This window comes from Tamandua tetradactyla, chromosome 5, assembly GCF_023851605.1.
Source record: "Tamandua tetradactyla isolate mTamTet1 chromosome 5, mTamTet1.pri, whole genome shotgun sequence".
Lineage (NCBI taxonomy): Eukaryota > Metazoa > Chordata > Mammalia > Pilosa > Myrmecophagidae > Tamandua > Tamandua tetradactyla.
Window position 1 is genome coordinate 104,216,342 of NC_135331.1, and position 24,744 is coordinate 104,241,085.

At 38.9% G+C, this 24,744-nt stretch overlaps 1 protein-coding gene across 2 annotated transcripts in view; it reads right to left on the reverse strand.

Annotated features, from left to right (window-relative positions):
* RCAN2 (regulator of calcineurin 2) overlaps positions 1-24,744 on the reverse strand; it is a 318,690-nt gene that overhangs the window by 270,186 nt on the left and 23,760 nt on the right. For both annotated transcript variants that reach the window (XM_077161973.1, XM_077161974.1), the window contains exon 2: positions 2,920-3,146. In XM_077161973.1, the coding sequence (XP_077018088.1) occupies positions 2,920-3,144 (225 nt within the window). In that variant the 5' untranslated portion in view covers positions 3,145-3,146. The remainder of the gene's footprint in view (positions 1-2,919; positions 3,147-24,744) is intronic.

A 24,744-nucleotide genomic window follows, 5' to 3' on the forward strand; every position in this document is an offset into this window, starting at 1 on the left:
AAAAACCAAAAATAAGAACTTTGCCAAAGCAGTTGCCTATGTAAGCACCTACCCATCTGGACCTCTGTAGTGAACACTAAGCACCACTTCTGACATCTCATCAACCTGGTATAATTCCAGGCTGCTGAAGACATCTTCCCAAAGCCAAATAGTTTAAAGATAATCACTGGCCAGCTTTGCCAACAAGTAAATACAAAGAGTCCTGGAAACACTTAACCTTTTCTCTGCCTCAAAACATTTCCCCATGAACGTATCACAGTGCATTAAATGTACACCCATTTGGAAAAGAGCAATCATCAGGCTTCATGGCTCAGATTCAAGAACTCTGAACCCTGTGGAAAGAATAGCCTGAGAAAACAGGGGTTAAGACAACTGAGTTTTATTAAGATAGCAAAAAAAAAAATTGAGAACAGTCAAGGAAGGCTATAAAATTCTGGATCTTAAAGAGAAACATATGACAGTTGAAAATGAGGAGCTGTAATGCTCCCCAAACACTTTTCTAGAGGCTGCTGATCATGCTTCCCAAATACTGTAAAATTACTTGATATCTGATTATCTTGTTTTATCACCCTTAAAATGTATATACATTTCTAAATCAAAACTAAATCTAGGGCGGGCCACCGTGGCTCAACAGACTGAGTTCTCGCCTGCCATGCCGGTTATCCGGGTTCAATTCCCAGTGCCTGCCCATGTGAAAAAAAAAAAAAAAACAAACAATTAAATCTAGATCAGATTACTTGATATTCTAGAGACTCTCTACCAATAGAGTCTATAAACTCGTACCAGGATAGAAGACTTTCTGTCTGATTTAATAAGTTTAATTATGTAGACATTGGTCAATTATAAAATTCATTCTCTTCATTATAAACACGTACTCTAAGTAATTTGAAATCATTCACTAAATCACAGATCAGAATATCAAAACAGACATGAACAATATCCTTTAAAATCTCCCTGAGCCTTGATCTTTCTATGTACCAAATTCTGATTAAGCCATACTTGAGTTCACTCTTAAATGAGATTGGCACCTTCCTAGATCATATTGCTTCAGTCTACTGAGAAGTGTTTTATCACCCTTAAAATGTATATACATTTCTAAATCAAAACTAAATCTAGGGCGGGCCACCGTGGCTCAACAGACTGAGTTCTCGCCTGCCATGCCGGTTATCCGGGTTCAATTCCCAGTGCCTGCCCATGTGAAAAAAAAAAAAAAAACAAACAATTAAATCTAGATCAGATTACTTGATATTCTAGAGACTCTCTACCAATAGAGTCTATAAACTCGTACCAGGATAGAAGACTTTCTGTCTGATTTAATAAGTTTAATTATGTAGACATTGGTCAATTATAAAATTCATTCTCTTCATTATAAACACGTACTCTAAGTAATTTGAAATCATTCACTAAATCACAGATCAGAATATCAAAACAGACATGAACAATATCCTTTAAAATCTCCCTGAGCCTTGATCTTTCTATGTACCAAATTCTGATTAAGCCATACTTGAGTTCACTCTTAAATGAGATTGGCACCTTCCTAGATCATATTGCTTCAGTCTACTGAGAAGTGTTTAAGGAGGAAAGAATCAAAATTTGCAATATACCTCAAGGGAAAATCATTTTTAATTGTTGCTATTTCAATAAATAGATGATAGAATGAGAAAACATGCATGGAGCCTGAGTTCATTGGTTATGCCAGGTATATTTCAGGGGAAATTACTTCTCCTGAGTAAATTATCCTCTGTTCCATAGCCTGGGTATAACCAAAGCACAAAATACCAGTTTCTTTCAGAGGAGCCATGTGTCATTTTCTTACTTCAGATAGTCCAGTAATCTTAGCAGTGGAGGTTCTAATCATACACAATTTTTTGTATTTCAAGCGATTTTCAGCCTAACACTGCAACTGTTCAACTCTGAAATAATATCATAATAAACACATCTTCAAAATGGTTCACAATAATTCTTAATCTTCTGGAATAGTTTTATCTGTGTTTATCAGGATTGCTTACAAAACAAATAAAATCCAGAAATCAGACTTTGAGTTCCTTTAGTAAGACAACAGAGTTTGGACTTAAGCAATTGGCAAAAAAAGCCCAAGTATGTGAAATAGCAATCATAAATCCCACCCCTACATTTCACACAGAGCCATATACATCAGTTTAGAGAAAAGACCCTTCCTCCAAATAATATTACCTGTGTTTTACAACATGGTATAATAAGGAATGTTTACAACTATGACTCCGCATCCCAAGGGAAGGTTTCATTTTTTCAGCTACCCTAATTAAAAGGTCAGAGAATTCTGAAATAAATTCTAGCAAGATCTCCAAATGGAGTATTTACTATACTTTTCAAGAACAAACTAAAGCAAGTTGTCTCTTAAAATGGGAAGCTTCATTTTTGGGGTGGGGTGGGGGTGGAATGCTCATATATAAACAACTTCATTCCCAAGAATTTCAAATTAAGGAGCTACAACTTATTTTCTCCAGTAATTGCTTGGCTCACAATTTAAAAAGCTATTTTCAGAATATCCATCAAACTGCAGGAAGGGTAGAGGTGAAAGAGAGCTTGTGCTGTTTTGAGAAAGGCAAATTATGTTTTCAGCAGAACAGGGGAAAATAAAATTTTTAGGTGTTTAAGACGTCTGTTTCCTAGCCAGGAGTATCTTCTGCAATCCACATTCCTAAAAGCACTCGTTTTTCTTAGATAGACCTAGGAGTCCCGGAGGACTAGAGTTGATTAATTTACAACATTGTTATGTGTACTTCCAAAGTTAGCTGACAATAGAATGGCCTTTGATAAGAACAGAGCCAACTAAACATTTTCAAAAACTTCAAAACACCAACCACAAATGAATAACAAGAATATTTTGAGATAATGCCACTGTTCCTCATGTTTCTGGAATAGAAAAAGGCTTATTACCTTACTCTCTTCTGCTTCAAACACTGACTGGTGGACATTGCATGCAAACAACGAGTTGGGAAGGTCGTTGAAGTCAGTGATTGCTTGAAAAGCTTCCTCTGCAAAACACTGAGTGATGGCCCAGTCTCTGTCAATGCAGCAGAGTAAGAAAAGTCCTCCATCGTCTGGGATATGACCCTGCTGCCCCGGGCTCCGCATTCCGATGAAGTAAGATTCTCCCCTCATTCCTGAGGATACAAAGACAGACATCAGTTGTAGAGTAACACAATTCCTTAAAACACATGTGTAAGGTTGCAGCTCTTGATGGTCTGGTGTAAAGAAGTAAAGTTAGGAGAGGCAAGGCCTGTTGTAAGGGGAGAGTCCCAGCAAGTCCAGAGTTCCAGAGTATCCCCTGATCTCTGAATCAGAATTTCCCATACAGCTCTGCTTCCAGGCAAGGATCGAGTTATGACTATGGTCAAAAAAATAAAAGAAAGCGCTTAACCAGGATAGGAGTTGGAAGTCTGCAGCTCTACTCCACTGGCACAGCATTAGCTAGACTGGGAACCTGGGAAAGTTACATAAGTCCTTGAGCCTTTCTTTACTCTTGTTTTGAAGGTGGATGATAAGACCTATACCTTTTCCTCCTAAGAGTATTATGAGAATCAAACGGGCTCAAACAAAAATGCATGTGGAAGGTGGGGCAAGAAGGCAGCTTAGTGAGATATGGAGTTTAGATTGTCTTTCAGAGCAGCTAGTAAGTAACCAGGAACAGTACAGAACAACTGCTGGGGAACATCAGTGACTGGACACCCAGTATGCACCAGTTTGGACCAGGTGGAACGGCTAAGACCCCACACAGAACTGTAAGTTCCACAAGCCCTAGAGGCTGGCAAGCTGGTTTGCTGAGGGGAAAGGAAGCACACTTTACCAATAGCAAGGGCTTAGCACAACAAAGCTTCAATTGCAGAATAAATTAACAAATTCTGACTCCTGAAAACAGGTCCCCAGCCCAGATAAATCTGGAATATGCACTGAAGGAATGAGGAATTTTTGCCCCAGCAGGGAAGGCGTGGTGTTGATGAAAAAACAAAAAACAGAGGCCTTTTGAGTTGGACAGCACAAAATACTGGAAAAGGGCTAGACACCAAGAAAAGGGGGCACATGGAGCCTGGCAATACATAGACCCATGTATCAACTTAAGCTCTTGATTGGCATAGGCAAAGAGCAGGGGTCCTACTCTGAAAAGGCTTTTTGCCTTTTTTTTTTTTTTAACTTAACAGCTAATTAGATAGAACTGAAAGCATCCTCAGGCTCCAGGCACTGCCCCGGCAATGGCAGAACTAAGGTATGTCTGAGACACAAAGTAACTAGTCAGGTGAAAAGTGTTCATTCCCTAAAGGGCCTATATTCCCCAAGAAAAGGGGGCGGGGCCAAGCTCAAGTGTATTCCCTCCTTCAAGTACTTCAGGCCCCAGGGGCTGGAAAATATAAGCAATCAAAGCCCACCTACTACCTACCTCTGTCTCAACCATGCCCCTGGCAGGGACAAGCTGCTGAAGTTAAAGGGACTGAATCACTTTAAACTGGTGGTAAGCTGTGGGCAGACAAGTGCCACATGTTGGGCAGGATAGAAAAAGCACAGACTCTAGAGGCTTCATAGGAAAGTCTGACAACCTGCTGGGTCTGATCCTGAGGGTAAACTGAGGCTGACTACTCTCTCCTCTGAGATGTGGGCCTGTTTACTCTGGGAAGATCTGACTGGGGTCTATAATATCTTAGATGACCCTTCTCGAATAAAAGGCTCCATACAGGCAGGGCAAGAAACAGAAAAATAAGAACTGAAAATTTCTAATCACTTAAACAGAACCTAGAGGTCCAGAATAAGCTAAACTGAATGTCAAAGAATGGATAGGAAAAAAAGCCATCCAGCAAGAAAACTCTAGGTAAAAGAGTGAAAACAACCTCCAGAATAAATTAATTAAGAAAATTAAATACCAGATATCAGTGAAAAATAATGAGTCATACTAGGAAAATTGAAGATATGGCCCAGTTAAAGGAACAAACTAACACTTCAAATGAGATACAGGAGCTGAAACAACTAATTCAAGATATCTGAACAGACATGGAAAACCTGTTATCAAAAATCAGATCAACAAGTTGAGGAAGGATAAAAAGAAGATATTGGGTGAACATAAAGAAGAAGTCAAAAGTTTGAAAAAATAAATTATAGAATTTATGGTAATGAAAGGCAAAATAGAAGAGATGAAAAAAAATGGAAACCTACAACAACAGATTTGAAGGGACAGAAGAAAGGATTAGTGAATTAGAGGACTAGACATTTGAAATCTGACCCTCAAAAGAAAATATAGGGAAAAGAATGGAAGATTAAGAGAAGGGTGTCAAGGAATTGAATGACATCATGAAATGCATGAATATACATGTTGTGGGTGTCCCAGAAAGAGAAGAGAAGGGAAAAGGAGCAGAAAGACTAATGAGGGAAATAATCACTGCAACTTTCCCATTTCTTACGAAAGACATAAAATAACATATCCAAGAAGTGTAGTATACCCCAAACAGAATAGACTCAAATAGACATACTCCAAGATACTTATTAATCAGTTGATAAACAACTGATCTTTAATAAGGCATTCAAACCAACCCATCAGGGACAAAGCAGCCCCTTCAATAAATGGTGTTTGGAGAATTGGATATCCATACGCAAAAGAATGAAAGAGGATCCATATCTCACACCCTATACAAAAATCAACTCAAAATGGATCAAAGACATAAACATTAGAGTTAAGATCATAAAACTGTTAGAAGAAAATGTAGGGAGATATTATATAAATCTTGTAATGGGGGTAGTTTCCTAACCTTACACCCAAAGCACAAGCATTGAAAAAAGAAATAGATAAATGGGATCTCCTCAAAAGTAAACACTTTTGTGCATCAAAGAACTTTGTCAGGAAAGTAAAAAGGCAGCGTACAATGGGAGAAAATGTTTGAAAACCATATATCAGATAAGGATTTAATACCCAGAATATATAAAGAGATTGTTCAACTCAACAACAAAAAACACAAACAACCCAATTTAAAAATGGGCAAAAGACATGAACACACACTTTGCAGAAGAGTAAATACAAATGGCTAAAAGGCACATGAAAAGATGCTCAACTTCAGTGGCTGTTAGGGAAATACATATCAAAATGAAAAGATGCTCAACTTCAGTGGCTGTTAGGGAAATACATATCAAAACCACAATGAGATATCACCTCACGCCCTCTAGAATGGCCATTAACAACAACAAAAAAAAAACCAGAAAACAACATGTGCTGGAGAGGGTGTGGATAAAGAGGAACACTTATCCACTGTTGGTGAGAATGTTAAATGATGCAATATTCTGGAAGGCAGTTTGGCAGTTCCTCATGAAGCTAAGTACAGAACTGCCATATGATCCAGCAATCCCATTATACTAGGTATATATTCAGAGGAACTGAAGGTAAGGACACAAATGAACATTTGCACACCAATATTTATGGCAGCATTATTTATGATTGCCAAGAGATGGTAACAAGCCAAATGTCCATCAACCGATGAGTGGCTAAACAAGCTCTGTTATATACATAGGATGGAATATTATGCAGCTGTGAGACAGAATAAAGTCATGAAGCATGTAACAATGTAGATGAACCTTGAAGACATCATGCTGAATGAAATTAGCCAGAAACAAAGGGACAAATACTGTATTATTCATATTTAGTGAGCCCTCACTAATATGAACTAATACTAATGAGTGCAATTTGAGAGTTAAAGTTAAGAACACAGGTTATCAGGGGATAGAAGGAGGGTAGAGATTGGATATTTGGTGCTTAAGGAATACAGATTGTGCAACCAGGACTGACTGTAAAAATTCAGAATTGGATAGCACAATACTACCTGGTGGTAGCACAACAGTATATGTACACTGAATGAAGTTGAATGTGAGAATGCTTGAGGGAGAAGGACTGGGGTTACATATGAAACCAGTAGGAAAGATAGAGGATAAAGACTGAAACAGTATAATACCTAGAGTAGACAATGATGGTGATTAAATATAAAATATAAAAGTCTTTTGTGTGAGGGAGAACAAATAAATGTCAACACTGCAAGGTGCTGAAAATGGATGGCATATAGAAAAAGTACAATCAATGAAAGCCAGGGTCGATTGTCAACAGTAACACTGTAATATGCTTCCAGTGGATGTAACAAAGGGATTACGCCAAAATTAAATGTCAACAAGGGAGTGTGGGGGAGGGGTGTGGATTCTTTGTGGAAGAAAAGGAAATGTCTTCATATAGATTATGGTAGCGAAGCTATGTCTGTTTACTTAGGTTGGATTGCATGCTGTGTGAATCAAATTGTGTAAAAATGAACAGAAAGAAACAAGCACTAGAGAAAATGTAGAGAAAATGTGGAGAAGGAGATGTACCTATTCACTGTTGGTAGGGAAGTAGAGAGTGCAGCCCATCTGGAGGGCAGTGTTGTGGCTCCACAGGAGACTAGGGGTGGGGCTGCCATATGATCTTGCAATCCCATTGCTAGGTATTTATTTGGAGGAACTGAGAGTGGAGACACGAATGGACATTTGTACACAAGTGTTTATGGTGGCAGTGTTCACGATTTGCAATGGATAAAGGTGGCCTATGGGTACAATGACTGAGGAATGGAAGTGGGTACTGTGGGGTTTACATAAACGGACTTTCGAGCAGCTGCAAGAAGGAACAAAGTTGTAAGGCACGCAACTAGGTGAATGAACCTTAAGGAAAGTATGGTGAATGAATGTCAGACAAAAAGATAAATATTATTAAGACTCACTCATATGGTCTAATGATAATATACAAATTCAGAGAATTGAGATGGAGAGCATGGGTTATTCAGTTGAGGTCTATCATAAAGGGTCCTAGATTGTAAGTGCTTACAGCACTCACATATATTTAGGAGTTGTAACTGATATTTCTAAATTCTGAGATACTGAGCTATTTATACACAACCTGGTCATTCCCTGAAACTTCGGGTATTTATGTGACTCTTGAGACTCAGAGTTAGAGCTCTGAAGCTATGAAAGTCAGCATTACCCCATTCAGCAACTGTTTAAAAAGCTGAAAAAGTGATCCCATGTTGTCTAGAAATATTAATGAAGCTGATCTGGATAGGACTAAGGTAAATCACAATTCAGGGTAAAGGATGATATGGCCCATATTTTCAAACTTCAATGTCTGTGCAAGACCAAAGGGAAAGATGTTTATTTGGTGCAAAATTAATATTCTGGGTTGCACATTATCTATTTAACTTGTATGGTCAGTTTATTCAAACACCATAATTACATGAAACCTTTAATAGGGCATGAGATCATGTTGATTTCTACAGGTTAGTATGATGCCCTGATATAGCCCAGAGACAGGTTAGTATGATGCTCTGATATAGCCCAGAGAAATGTGGGCAGAGAATAAAAAAGTATTTGCAAAGTGCCCTTAGGGAACTGGGGAGAAAGGAAGAAATATCAATTTCCCCATCTGGGGAATTCCTGATATTCTTCCAAGTAGTGGGGACAACCAATTCAATAGGCTGAGCCCTCAATCTTAGGGATCATCTCTATGAAGCTTACTCCTATAATGGAGAAGCTAAGCTTACTGACAATTATGCCTAAAAGTCACCCTCAGAGAACCTCTTTTGTTGCTCAGATGTGACCTCTCTCTCTAAGCCAACTTGGCAGGTAAACTCACTGCCCTCCCTCCACCCTACTTGGGACATAACTCCCAGGGGTGTAAATATCCCTGGCAATGTGGGACCTGACTTCTGGGATGAGCCACGACCCAGCATCAAGGAACTGAGAAAGCCTTCTTGACCAAAAAAGGGAAGAAAGAAATGAAACAGAATAAAGTCTCAGTGGCTGAGAGATTTCAAACAGAGTCGACAGGTTATCCTGGAGGTTATTCTTATGCCTTATATAGATATCCCTTTTTATTCTATGGTGTTTTGGAGTGGCTGGAGGGAAGTACCTGAAACTGTTGAAGTGTGTCCCAGTAGCCTTGATTCTTAAAGACTGCATAACTATATAACATTGTGTGATTGTGAAAACCTTGTGTCTGATGTTCCTCTTATCCAGGATATGGACACATGAGTTAAAAATAAATAAGTAAGGATAAAAAATAAATAAATAATAGGGGGAGATAAAAGGTAAAAATTGTGTACTTTGAAATACTGTGGGTCAATGAGAGGGAGAGATAATGGTTATGGGATGTATGAGTTTTTTTTTCTTTTTATTTCTTTTTCTGGAGTGATGTAAATGTTCTAAAAATGATCATGGTTAGAATATACAACTATATGATGATACACAACTATATGATGATATTGTGAACCACTGACTGTTTAATATGGTTGGACTTATGTGTATGGATATTTTTCGATAAAAATATTAATAAAAATGCTTATGGAAAAAGGAAGAAAAGTTGATGGTGATGATAAAAAATACTTATTCCTTCTGGCCTCTAGTGTTCTGGAGCAGCTGGAGGGAGGGAACTAGGATGAGGGTGTGGTAGCTCATGGTGGCTCTGGCATCTGTGCTGTGGCTACTTGTTGAAGAGACTTTTGAAAACTATAGCTTTTTTCTTTCTTTGCTTTGTATATATGTTATAATATATAACGGAAAAAGTTAAAATACATGCTTGTGGGAAAAAGTTTGATGAGTTACAAAATAAATGATAATGCCACCACCACTGATTAATAATAATAATAATAATAATAATAATAATAATAATAATAAATAGTACTCCTTATCATTATGGAGTACCAGGTGCTGTTCTAGGTGATTTACATGCATTAATGAACCTATTTAATCTCTACAATCCTATTTGAGGTTGGTACCAATATTACCCCCATTTTACAGATGGGAAAACATGAGAAACAAAGCAATTAAGTAACTCTACCAAGGTTAATGAAAAAGTGGCTGAGCTAGGATGAAAACCCAGGGAGTCTGGCACCAGGCTCATTCTCTTCTATCACAGAAATGAAGCAGAGGAACTGAGTAGAAGTCTGTCGAAGTCTATATTTAAGGAAGTGTGATCTACCTACCACCTGAATCCTGGTTATGAAAACTGAAGTAGTGAATAGTTTATCCACAATACACATACATACATGCACACACACAAAAACACACGTGCAAATTTGGGATAATTGCTGAAAGTCATTTGTGAACCAGGCCTAGACCTGGAAAAATTAATATCATCTTGACAAATCCATGGTATTTAGATTTCCTTCCCTTATATCCTTTGTGAAGCTTTCCCATAGTAATCTCATTACGATGTGTTCAATCGCTCTATTTTCTCACCCTTTACCTATCACACCATTCTGCTCAAAGCTCAGTAATTAGAAGTATAAAAGGTGAAATATCCTGCCTGTGGTTACACAGGTTAAGACAATGACAATTATGATGTGGCTGCTGAATTAATTTCAGGAAGCTCAATTTTCCTTAATCTCAGCATATCAGAATCTCAGAGTAAAGGACAGAAAGGTGAATGTCCCTAAAATTCATTCTGTCCTCATGAAGTTTACTGAGACACAAATTGTGGAGCCCCAGGCAAAATACAAGTTTCTACTTAACTCGCTCTTGAACTTTGAGTGACTCATGGTGATGAGGTTATGTTTTCTGTTTTTTATTTTCCATAGAAACAAAGCCCAAGTGGGAGTTTGATAAACGGCATTTGTTGGCAATAATGACTTAAATACAAAATCTTAGACCTGTTTGACATAGGAGTAAAAACTTAAAGAGTTTGAGATGATAACTATAAAATCAGATTGTAGCGAATGAAAATTTTAATTTCTATAAAACATAATAGAATCATTCCTGCACTCTAAAGTTCTTAAAACTTCAATAAATGCAACATTTTCTGTATTTAAATAAACAAAATACTTATTTTAAATAAAAATATGGTGCACATTTTAAACTTTGATTCATGCTATAAGTAATCCAAAATTCATGAATATTTTAACTAAAAAGTAAAACTTCTGATAACATTCATATGAAGGAAATTTAGCTAGACATTTTCAAAGAAAAACTCATGCATTTATTTTCCTTCATCTTCATTTACAGTGTTGCTTCAAATATTTTAGCATGACATGCATAATAACATTCTATTATTGTTATTATACTGATATTTAATAGTACAAATAATTACTCAGAATATTAAAGTAATATCCCTCTCATTAACTATTTTGATGATTAAGTCATAATCCTCCAATAGCATGAAATACAGATATTAAGAGTCAATTTTGATTTTATTTTTAATTCTTTTTTTTGGGAGGAGGATGCATATTCTGGGAATCGAACCCAGTTCTCCCTCACGGAAGGCAAGCATTCTACCACTGAACCACCCGTGCACCCTAAGTAAGTTAAAATTGATCCCAAAATGTTCTTAGGTGTGGTCTGAGAATGCTTCAATTATTCTTTTTCTTAAAAAGGAGCTAAAATCATTGCTGAACAAATTAATTAAATAGATCCAATATTAAGCCTCACTCAGGATTCATTTTAATCTATGCCAATAGCCTTTAATTTCTGTTCTAAGCTATAACAATATGATTATCTTCATGGAATTTTATTTTAAGCTCATTACTTTCAATAAAGATTTAATAGATGAATGCATTTTTGGCAAAAAAAAAACTACTTTGCTTATTCAAAGAAATACTTTCGAAGTCAGAGCTTTGAACAAAGGAATCCTGAAATTTCTTTCCAGCTCCATTACTGACTCACTTCATAATCTTTCTGTGACTCAGTTTATCTTTATGAAACAAGAACAAAATCACCTCTCTGCCTCCCACAGCAGTGCAGGGGGAGGCAGAGAAATGACACAGGACTCGAAGAGGTGATTAAAATCAGTACTATTTTATGCAAAAGGATTTGTAATATAGTTAACCACGAAATCACATCACTATTAGAACCTCAGAGTAAGATGACCATTCTTTGGCATCGCTATTAACCTGTAGTTCATCCAAACAAAGAGAAGGAAAGAGAAACTCTAAAGATTAAAAGAACCCCCTAATAAGGAAATGTAAAAGGACCACAACCTAAGTTTATCTTTTTAAATTAATTTTAAGTATCTTGGTAACTATGATAAGGAAACTGTTAAGAAAACATTGGGCAACCATTGCCTGCATTATCATATGAGTTAAATATGTCACCCAATTTCTAAATCTGAGGTTGGTCATACTAAAAAGAAAAGCTATCTTCAGCTCAAGAAGCAACTCTTCCTAGAGGGTTTCCGGCTGCCACCCACCGCCTTGATTGCTGTGTCCTTCCTCTGTATTACTTAACCTCCCTGGCAGTCTTATCTCAGGAATTACTGCCTTGTTAGTGTGTACCTCAAACCAGACTGGTATTTCTCAAAAGCAGAGACGGGGCCATATTCATTGAGGTGGGTTTACCCTGGCAAATATAGAAAGCCCTCAAAATGAGATTTGACTGAATTAATGAAGTATGTAAAAATGAGTCACGCTCAGGAAGTTACAACCAGTAAATGGGTGATGGTAGCCAACAGAATTAAACCACTAATAATGCACTATTTATTTCAAATTTCTACACTAAAAATAAAATGAACTACTCCTTTAAATGTTTTTATTTATAAAATATAATTTCATAAATGAAAGACAACAAGAATCACTCAAAGAATTCCCCTAACTGAAATTTTTTTAAAAATCTGTGGAGTATAACTGTAATAATGTTTTACAGTAGCATTTATAGTGCCTGATTTTATAAGTTAAACATGAACTGGAAACCCTCGAAAGATGAAAAGAAGAAATAACAATAAATAATAATCCTACTATCCAGAGAAAACTGCTACTAATATGTTGGTATATTTACTTTCAGTGTATTTTCACATGTAAAATTTTTTAATGAAATAGGGATGCTGCTCTTTAGTATCCACTCTTTTTCTTGCAGCATCGATATAATCAAGAGCAGTTCTCTGCATCATTACATATTCTTTGAAAACATTAATTTTAATAGCCACATAGTATTTCAGCGTGTGGATTTGTTTTACTTTATTTAACTGTTCTGTTTGCTATTTGGAAAGCCTAAGTTTCCATCATCACATGCATCTGGAAAAGAAAGACCACTCTCCACTATTAAAATATAAAGCCTTCCTTAGGAGAACCTCAAAACTTCTTTAGATGCAAAGAAGAGACACCTTTATGAAACACTGAAAGATACCCACTAAGAATACCTGGATTTTAGTTCTTCACTTTAAATTGGGTGCCAACTGGGCTGTGGTTTTCAGGTCAGCAAAAAGGGAATATACCACAGCGTGCCCACCTTACAGATCTACTATGAACGTCAACTGAGATGAAGTGTACAAACGTCCTTTGAAGCCTCCACAATGATATATGAATGAAAGCTATATATGAGTATTTGTAGACTTATCAAGAGCAAGTCATTGGCAGAGAAACTCGGCACCGGGGAGGTGGCCACCATCTATTACTAAGGTTATAAACAAGTTTCAAACTTCCAGTGCATGAGCAGGGAGTTAAGTGTATGTCATTAAAAAGAGAAAATAGTAGAGATGTCACTTTAATATTTGTCTGAGTCTGGGTGGAGATCCTAATAGAAGGGAAATATATTTGCATGACCAAAGAGAATAATTAAAACAAAGAAAAAGAATAATTCTCCATACCACCCCCCACAAAACCAACAACAAAAATAACAATTTAGTGAAATATTACAGTCAGTGGCAATGAGAATGTAAATGATTGGATTTTCTTCATTTTAATGGAGGAAGTCGACTGGAGAGAGGAAGATTCACACTTATTTCATTACTTTGCTATGATGTGAAAATAATTTTCATCCAAGATTCTTAAACAGTCCAATAGCGTTTATTAATCAAACAGTATGAGATCTAAAATGAAGACAGTATGGTTCCTACATGAGGACGAACCATGTGAAACATAAAGATATCTGTTCAGAATCAAAGAAGTAACCACTGAATAAAGTTGTCGAATGAATTAGTGAATGAATTCCTGCCCCAACCAAATAAACTTGGATGTCAGAGACATTACCCAGCTTCTACACAAATAATTAATCTTTCCAGAACTCCCTATTTTTCATTCCTAGCTACCATTCTTTTGGTGCAATTAGCCCCAGAAGGGACTTCAAAACAACCTCTGGTTCTGTTGGATATCATTACTTTCAGAGTGTTATTAATGTGCATGAGATTCAGATTTATGAATTGTAGGTTCCTAAAAATTCCACCTTTTTGGACATGGGGCATAGCTCATGAGAACTGGGAGTCATATGTTTGCCCAAAGAAGGAGTACTGGTTCAGATAGCCTTAAGCTGAATATAAAAGATGGGGAAAATCATAAGTTAAGCCATGGGAACAGAGGAGCCATGGAAATAAAAATAAAATTGCAAGCATCCATGGAGATGCTTACATTAGCTTTACTGTCAAGTCAAACTGCCCAGTCAATATTAGGAAGTGCGACCCATATAAAAGGATAACGCTACCTTAAAAGTTGAGAGTGGGGGTGGTAATAGGCTCACTCTGAGTCACTTGGACATGGAGAGAACATTGTGGCCAATTTTGGGTACTACTCGTTAAAGAAAAACTGGATTTCTTTTGAAGGAACTTTCCAGTGTTGTACAGTAGTCAAAAGTCATGTCATGTAAAGAAGAAAGGCATGGGAACAAATAGCATCAGGAAGCTAGGAAATAAGTCTTGAGGAAAATCACAGTTGCCTTCAAATTCTGCAAGAGGAAAATGAATTTTTGATGTTTGGTGTTAAGAGGGTAGACATCAAACCATGGATCTTTTAACATTTAGGGTTAATATAGAATGCTCTACATCCTGTCTTAGTATGCTCCTTATAACCAGTGATAACCAATGAGTAAGCCCCTTATAACTGGTGATATTCATCTAGTGGAATGTCATAGAGGGAACACAAGGATCAGCAGGATGGCTGGCTGACATTTCCTTTAAGGCCTGTTCTCACCTTGAGATTTTTATCTTTCCATGATTGGAAGACAATACACAAGAACAGATACATTTATCTATCTCTGAGCTTAAAGATACCCAAAAAGAGGAGCTCAAACTTTAGCAAAAGCTGTCTCCAGTGTTTTAGCCTGCAATTTGGATGCTCATAATATATCTGCTTATACGTTCATCTTTCAGATTTCTGGGACTAGAGATAGAAAATGTTTAATAAAACAGGAAGTAATGATCCACAAAGGGAGAAAAATGAGCAAGACTTACAAAATGTAACTTAATTTGGGGTTTATTTGTCCTTAGGCAAAAGTATGTTAAACGTTCAACTCTCTGCTTATGGAATAGAAAACTTTCTGTAATAAAGGCAACAAATGGGGGAAACAATGCCTTGATTCCATGTTATGGCCAATTGAGGAGGAGAAATAAGGGAATAGGATAAATGGAAATGAGTAATGAATAATTCATCTGAATTCAAGTTCATCTTTGATTGGAAAACAAGTAAATGAATTATGGGATATTGGTTAGTTTGGAAGAACTTAAAGATGGCAATGTCAGCCTGAATAGTAATGATAAAAACTGAGAATGCAATGTTCCATTAATAAGAACTAGACAAGACATGCCTATAGCTATTTTTAAATTGAGCATGATGCTAAATGAATCCAGTTCAATTTTTTAAAGAATAAAAACCTAAACTTGGAGTACAGTTTTGCACAATGTTTTTAATCCATTTGGCTCTACCACTGAATGAATTGCTATGATATTTGGGACAAAATGAGCTTATTAGAAGAAAATTTTTACATGAATAGCAATAAACATTTTACAATTAAATCATATCCTCAACTTTCTTTTTTTTTTTTGCATGGGCAGGCATGGGAATCGAACCCGGTTCTCTGGCACAGCAGTGAGAACTCTGCCTGCTGAGCCACCGTGGCCCACCCTCAACTTTCATTTCTGAGCCAGCCTTATGGGTGGAGTCGTTTTGATGCTCCTTTGGCATTTTAATATCTAGGTCCTCTTACGGATAAGACAATCCTTTTGCTCATTTTTGTCCATTTCGTAGGGAGATTGCTGTATAATATTAGTAACAAAAAAACATCCCAGCCATCCTGAGCTACAAAGGAGAGAAATGATATTCTTAGGCTATGCCCCATAGAAACCCATTAGAGCTCTTTCTGAAATATAATGGAACCTATTTAATTCAGCTGCAGAATTTCACACCTGCTGAGTTGTGTGTGAACCTCATGCTATTCTTGATACCATTTGGGATTGGTCTTGAAAGAATCTGGAGCATGCCATTTCAACTCATGGTTTTCAAAGCAAATTATCCACATTCCTCATTCATGACTCCCTTCAGGAAACCGTCTTAAGCCTCTGTTCACCTTGAGCTCCCACAGGACAATAATTCAATTAATTAGTTGCCCAAGGGAGCAGCATCTTACAAATGTTAAGAAATTAAACAAAAAGTTTCAAGTTGTTTCCATCATCTCCTTTTGTGCTGGTTTCTATAGCAGTAATGGGGGTTTTAAGGGCATGGTCTCCCAGGAGGAACTGGGGTTCCTATATATTCCTCCAAGTGGACATAATAAAAAGGGGAGGATGACTCTCAAACTTGCCCAGGATCAGATGCAATGAGCAGAGAGGTGATTTGTATACCATTCCCACAAAACTAACTGACATCACCTTGAAAATATGTTTCAAATAGGCTTGCTAAAAGAGAAGAGAGTCAGATAGAGGAAACACCATCTTTTACGAGAGGCATGGGGAGGTTGTTCTGAAAGACACAAAAGATCTGCCTCTACAAAGAATGACCTATAATGAATCATAGATTTATTAAACAAATGAAGCAATACTGGACCACTCATCTGAAAGGGAAGAACTTTGGTCATTGTCTTAGTCAAGGTTCCAGCAGGAAACAGATGGCATGCTCAAATTGGATAGTTCAAAAAGAGCTTAATAAAGGTTCTGACTGCAAAAGTGTAAGCAGGACATAAGGAAACCAGAAAAGATAGAGCAAAAGTCTGGGCTAGTACCATCCCTAGATCTGAAGGAACGAGAAGAGGAGTTTCTAGAACCTGCAGGCAGACAGGACTGTGTGGAGAGGGCCCCACAGTTGCTGAGATCTATGAAGAGGCTGCCAGCCCAAGAAGTATCCTCAACTCTTGTTCTCTGAACTCCTGCGGTGCCTTCCATGAGCCAAGCCCAACCAGAAACCAGAGGGTGAGGGAGGCAATTGATGAAGTCAGCCTTGTGAGTCTCAGTGCAGAATGGAAAAGGGTAGACAGTGGATCTCTAGGATTACAAAAAGATGTTGGACATAGTTTTCATAAATGGATACCAATCTAGAGATTTGATAACTTAATTTCAGAAGATAGCAGTCTAGAGATTTGATAAATTCATTTTAGAAGAACTTAGCTTAAAAAATGTGCACCTGAATTAGGTATTTAAAAAAATGTACATCTGAGTCAGGCAGCACAAACCAGGATTTCTATAATATAGACACAGACTCACCATCTCTAGCTGCATTTTTCTTAGGAACAAAAGACTGAAAGAGGAATGAGATGCTTTGTGTGTGGTATGGGACACCCACACAATTTCAGGGAGATATGTTCTCGAGTCCAGCATGGATGGAGAGCACCATTCTTTCATTATTGCCACAAGAAGAAGTTTAAAGGAAGTCCAAAGCCTCTGTATGAACTAAGTAATCATATGCGAAATAACTCTTCACAGTAGGATGACACTTCAAAGGTGAGCACAGAGCAGGTGAAGGTTGCTATGGTAGCCAAAGTAAGATTTACCCTGTCCTCTTCCACCTTCTGCTTTCAGATGGGGCACAGGGTGCTAGAAAGAAATAGAGTGGTGAGGAGGGATGGAGAGAAAAGGAAGAAAAAGGCAGGGGGTGAGAGACTGCAGCTTTGAGGAAAATCCAGCCAAGAAGGATCTGATAGAAAAGGAAAGACAGGCTGCCTGGGGGATGAAGAGATGATCAGAACTCACTAGGAGACCAGAAAGGCCTGTTATACTCCCCTGAAAAGATTAGCAGATAATGAACAGCCTGACTTTAGGACTCTTTTAATGGCAGGAGAGAAGGAAGGAGAAAGAGATAATTATCCCTACTTCAGTATCCAGCATATAGTATGTCGATTTTTTTTCTCAAATAAAGCTAAACGTCCGTGTCACTTCCATATTTAAAATCTTCCATTACTCCCTAGAATCTATCAGATTAAATCAAAACAAAGCTTCAGTCCAGATAACCAAGTCACCCACAAGAAGACTTGATTTATCTACTTCCTCATCAGCGCTGAGAAAAGAATCAGATTTCTCAACATCAGGTTCTAGCTCTGTCAATAATAATAATAAAGTCAACAGCAGAAGCAGCAAACGATTACTGAGTATGTACTTTGTCCTAAAGGCTTTATCTGTATCAGACATATAGACAGCCATGTGAACTTGACCAGCTTACTCAAGCCTCCCTTATTTATTTATTTTTGCATGGGCAGGCTCTGGGCATCAAACCCGGTCTGCAGCTCGGCAGGCGAGAATCCTTGCCACTGAGCCACCATTGCACAGCCCAAGCCTACCTTATTTTGAAGCCTTTCTTCTGGTCCCTATTTCGCCTACTGAAATTCCACTGATCCTCGCCGTCATATCTGGGTCACTGCCTTCATAGCCCACCCTGGGCCCCACCTGAACAAGATGAGATCACGTCTCACTGACCCCCACTGCCCTGTGTTTGTGCCTCTCAGGTACAAATCTTGTTGAGCCTCATTTGTGCTTTTTGACTCCTCTCCTCCACTCAATACTGACGGTAGGGTCTGCATCTAACTGCTGTAGCTGCTAGCACCGGACCTCACACTTGGAAGGTAACCTCTGATGTCCCTTGAATTGAATGAAATTCAAGGATAAATTGACTCTCAGTTTTCCAGTGTACTGGCTGTGTGATCTTGGCCAAGTCAGCTAACCTCTCTGTGTTCAGTTCCCTCATCTGTAAAGTAGGGATCATAAGATTTGTATACATCATAGTGCTGTCTGAGTATTTAAAGACTAATACATATGAAGCACTTAGAACAATGACTGGGACACTATTAGCTGTTATTAAAACTCAGCATTTTCATTCTCAACAGAACAACTCTGTGACTGTCTCTTTCGCATGAAACAGGAACACTTCCTCTCTTGCCCAGGATCATAGGTCTTTTTACATGCACAGAAGTAGGAGAGTAGAGTAGCAGAAGTATGAGCTTTGGACTTGGTCTGTCAGTTCTGAATCTTGGTATTGTCACTTTCTATCTGTGTGACCTTGGACATGTTACTGAACATCTGGGGGCACTGTATGTAATATGGGGTACATATGGTACAGCATATGACCATATGGGTACAACTTCACAGGGATGCTACATTGATTAAATTAGCTACATGTCTTTAGCATTCTTGTTCCTCCTCCTCCAGGACCCCGTCCTCCTGTCTTGCACACACACACATACACAGAATTCCATAACATTTTGGTAAATTCTTTCAGCTCTTTAGAAGAGATTGTGCTTCTACAGTGAGAAATGCAAAAGCTTGAAGTCAGGCAGACCCAAATTCAAACCTCAGCTCCCCATCTGCTGCTGGCTGACCAAAGAGAGAAGATAGACTGGTGGTGGCAGCTGGGCTCTGGAGTCTGTGTCTGAATATTCCTTCCACAATATTTTTGGTTTGTTACTTTTGACAAGTTATTTTCTCTCACTAAGCCTGAATTTCTGGAGCTATAAATCAGGACAACTGAGAGGTCTAAATGAGATACTGCAGGTCAAGAGTTGAGCCTAGAGTCTGACAGTTATAATCAGTCACTTGAGAATTACTAGTACTGCCACCATCATTCACTCGATGTGATCATCTTAAAGCCTCTTGCACTGTACTTGTCTATTCTCCAGCAATTGTTCACTTTTCAAGAAAGGCATATTTTGAGTTCGACCCAGGGTTTGACATGACTGTAAGCCAAGAATAAGTACCACTAAGCATTTAAAAGGAGAGCACATTTCGCTTTTACCTCCCCATATATTTAGCATTCTAATATGTGTTCCCTGCTTCAGACTTTGAGTTTTACTTGCCATTTTCTTTCCTTTCAGCATTATTTTCCAACTTAGATAAAATACCATGAATGTTTAACCAGAGGCTCCAGGGTACATCCCAGAATGATCCCCATCCCACCACTGGCCTCACCAGCGCCTGCAAAGCATCCTCCACACTGGGAGGGCCTCCTTTCCTCGCTGCGCCTCTGTCTGCACATGTGTTGTTATTTACCACACTTGGCAAAGTGAACCCATTTATTGATGCTCATACATCTCCTCCCATATGTTGAGCCTTCTTGCTTCTTCCTATAATGACTGGCACACAGCACGGTTCCTAATCTGCTGCTCTGAAGCGACAAAGGGAATGTGACACTACCCACAATTTCTCTGTCTCAAAACTGATAGGTCTCCCAGAGCCCTCCACACCTTTGATTACCACTTTCTCCATGACTAACTTCTGGAGTCTCACGGGTTCTAACTCTGCTCTATCTATCTATCTATCATCTATCTATCTCTCTCTCTCTCTCTCTCTCTCTCTCTCTCTCTCTCTCTCTCTCTCTCTCACCTACAGTTGCAATACCCATTGCACCCCTACAGGAGCAAATGCTGACTGGACCTCTGCATTGCAAACTAGAGCACACCTCCTCCTCCATAGTTGGAGCTACTCCTGTTGGCCCGTTCAAACCTTGTACCCAGCAGAGAAGCTGACACTGGCTGGGCAGTTGCATAAATGACATCCAGTTTTCCTCCACATTGTCAGAAAGTCACAGTTCAGGATGATCCATAATTAGTCTCCCACTTGCCATGTGTTGTTTACAAGAAAGAGCTGACCCAGATTCTAGCCTAAAGAGAAAACACACACACACACATACACATACACACTGGCCTGCTGCAGTTGGGACCAGTTATTCCAAGGGGCTGATTTGCAACATCATCTCCCTTCCAGAAACTGATTAGAGAGCAGGGCTCATGGAGGGTGTAGAGTAAGGTGTCATGTATATTTAGTCACTAATCAACTTTTAGAGAACTAATGACTTTCCTGGCTTCTGCGCTCCCTTTCCCCACAGACCACACTTGAAATGAAGCAAGATGATGAGGTATATCATCCTTCAACTTGCCCAAAAGAGCAGAAGAAAACATGGCTCACTTTTATGAGCTGAAAGCATCATGGTGGGCTCAGTGCTAATCGAGATGGTGCTGCCCCTTTGGGGCTGATAGACTCCTGACAACCACAACTAGAATAGTACAAGGAGCCTGGCCGACATTCCAAGAAGGTGGAAGAGCTATACCTCAGAGGAGAGTACTGGGGTCCCTTCATCCTCTTGTTCTTCTAACCAACCTTAGCACCACCCCATACATTTAACTAGAAAACAAAACAAGCTGTATTTGAAGCTTCTTATTCGATGCCTAAGATCTGTGTTCAACACTGGATTCCTACAGCCGAGCTCAGAACCAGGAATAGAGCAGTATGAAAGGTAGGAAACGTTATTTTAGACTTGCTAGTCTTTTTTTTTTTACTCTGTATGATAGAAGTTGTGGGATTACAGACCAATCATGCGAACATCTCATACATCACCCCACCAGCAACACCTTGCATTGGTATGGAACACTTGTTACAATTGATGATAGCACATTTTAATAATCGTACTATTAACTAAAGTCCATGGTTTAACTTAGGGTTCTTCTTTCTGCAGTGTAGTTCTATGGATTTTTTTTAACAATCTGTATTATGTTACCAGGTATACAGTCTACCATTTCCCCTTTTAATCACATTCAGCTATATATCTCAGTACTGTTAACTGCATTTCACAATGTTGTGTCAACATTACCATGATCCATTACCAAAACATTTCCATCATTCCAAATAGGAACCCTGCACATTTTAAGATTAAGCCTTAACTTCCTTTTCCCTAATCCCATGCCATCTCCCAGCAATCTATACTCTAGATTCTGATGCTATGAACTTTGCATAAAAAAAGTCTCTTTTTTTAGTCTCTTTAGGGGCTATTGCTATTGTCCCATTTGATAGTTACCTAATTGTTTTACCCTTCAAATGATAGTAGCTGGCACTTAGCAGATGCTCAAATATGTTTATAACATGAACGGCAACATTTCTTTATTTCCCCATTCTCCACGGGTTCACTCTTATTTTCTATATTTCTTAAAACTGGATTCATTTTCTTTCTTCCAAATGGAACCTTAATAATCTGTTTCTTTTTCATGTAGAATGACCTCAAATACTAAATAGTAAAGACTGAAAAATGTACTAAGGGCCTGGGCCTTTAAAAAGAGGAAAGGGAAGAGAGAGCCGGTCTGAATTACCATGGAACAAGGCTGGCCCTTGGTTAGAGGTGGAGAGGGTGAGTCTGTATTCAGCAGGCACAGCCTCCAGTCCTCACTTGTCGTCCTCCTGCTGTTACCACCCCACCTCACCTAGGCGCACATACCCATCAGAGAATTTCCACCAGCCCGTCGACATCAGTGTAGGTCATTTGCTATTTTGTGCATTTTATATAGGTTTGGAGAGGGAAGTGTCTGATAAAGAAGGAAGGGAGTTAGCCATGTAGACTCCCGGGGGAGTGACTGTCCTGGAAGAGAGATCAGCAGGTTCAAAGGACCTGTAGTAGGAGGACATCTGTATGCTTGGGATCACCAGGGAGGCCGCTGTGGCTGGAGTACGGTGAGGAAGGGCGTGTGGTAAGAAATCAGTTCAGAAGGAAAGCAAGAGGCCCTGTGGGTCATGGAGAGGACATTGGCTTTAGCACTGAGATGGGAAACCACTGGAGGATTTTGAGCAGAGGAGTTTCTTTAGTGGATTTTCATTAACTGACATACATTTTAAAGCAATTTCTCTAGCTGCTATTTGGAGAATAAACCAAGGAAGCCAGGATGGAACTAGGGGACCAATTAAGAAGTGACAGGCATGCGATGGTGGTGAGATAGGCCAGAATGGTAGTAGTAGCAACAGTGAAAAGCAGAGGGAATCCAGGGTTTAATGTACTGGCAGCATCTGCTAATGGACTCTACATGGGGTAGAAGAGGACTCAAGGAGGATGCCTCGGTTTTGGCCTGAGGATCTAGACGCACAAAGCTGTCATTCGCTAAGACGGAGATGCAGATTCAGAGGGATGAAATCAGAAGTTGAATTTAGGAGATGGTAAACTGTACATTCCTATTATTCATCAAAATGATGAGCAGGTGGTGCTGTAAGTCCAGAGTTCAGGGGAGAGGGAGATATCACAGATGACAGATGCAAGACTGGAAAAATGAGTTTAGCAAGAGAAAATGTCTGAGTTCTGAGCCCTGGAACATACCAGCACCTTAGCAGAATAATAAAGGTAACCATCTCGTGGTGGGTGTGTTGTAAGGATTAAATGACATAATACAAATACATACAAAAACCATTAAAATAGTACCAGGAACCTCTGCAACACTCACCAACCACCATATTCTCCATCCCCACTCCTGGTGGAATTCCTCTTCACCTTGCTTAGAAAAGAGGCAAGTGGGAAAGGGAAATCTCATTCTTGCTACGAGAGCTACAGAGGGGACAGATAACCTGCTTATATTCTAACTTGGAATTCTGAATATTCATAGCAACATACATAGTTTCTAAGATCTCTAAAACCAGGAATACAGTACTTTATCCCAAGTAAACAGTGTATATAATTTATTGCCACAATTTATGATATTTCTCTGGGAAAACACACTTCAAACTCCAAACAATGCACTAGAAACCTACCTTGAAAAGGCTGCAAATTGCCTCTGTCTATAAAAGCACACGCATAAATTCTAAAGATGGATGCATTGGGACTTCCTTTTAAGAGCAATATTCTGTAACATATGGTTATATTTTAGGTATTCAAACAAGACAAAGGAAGTCCAACAACAGTTCCTCTGTGGTTCTTATGTTAGTTTAAACCCAGTCACGTCTCTCTGTGACCTTTCCTCATTCCCCAGTGCTCAGCCACCCAATTCAGACAGTGAATTTTTTAACTCCAAGATAAATTCCCTACCATGCTGTATTTTCCCATCATAGCCCTTAGTTTGCTGTACTGTCATTGTTTAATTTCCCTTTTTTCAAATTAACTGCAAATGCTGGGCTGGGTTTACCTTGTTCACATTCTTTCTTTAGAGCTCAGCGTAGTACCTGGTACCTTGAAGAGACTCACTAGAATTTCTTAAACGAACGGGGAAATCAAAACTCACCCTTGGTCCCAGTTTACTCCAAGACGTACATCTACTTGAATGAAGAAGGATTTGGAGGATTTTCCCAACTGAATCAATCCAATCACTCTGAGGAGGAGGGTTCAGTAGCTCTGGCCCTCTTCTGAAGCATTAAGATATGGGGATTTACACCTGGGGTAGAGCTAATAAGGGTAGCTCCTGAGAGCCCAGAGAAAGTGAAAATACTCACAGGAATGCTACAGAATGCCCAGCTTGAGTTTTGAGCCTTTAATTTTCTAGATGCTTTTTCACTTTTAAGTGACAATGTGATTTCCCTGGGCTCCTCATTCCAGAACTCTTAGGGGCCATGTGTGGTAGTTAAGAGTCAGGTGTCAACTTGGCCAGGTGAAGGCATCTAGTTCTGTTGCTGTGGCCTTGAGCCAATGATACGTGAACCTCATCTGATCTGTTGCTGATACATCTGCAGTCAGCTAGGAGGCGTGCCTGCTGCAATGAATGATGTTTGATTTAATTGGCTGGAACTTGAATGAGAGAGCGCAACATAGCATAGCCCGAGCAGCTCAGCATACCTCATCTCAGCACTCACAGCTCAGCCCAGGC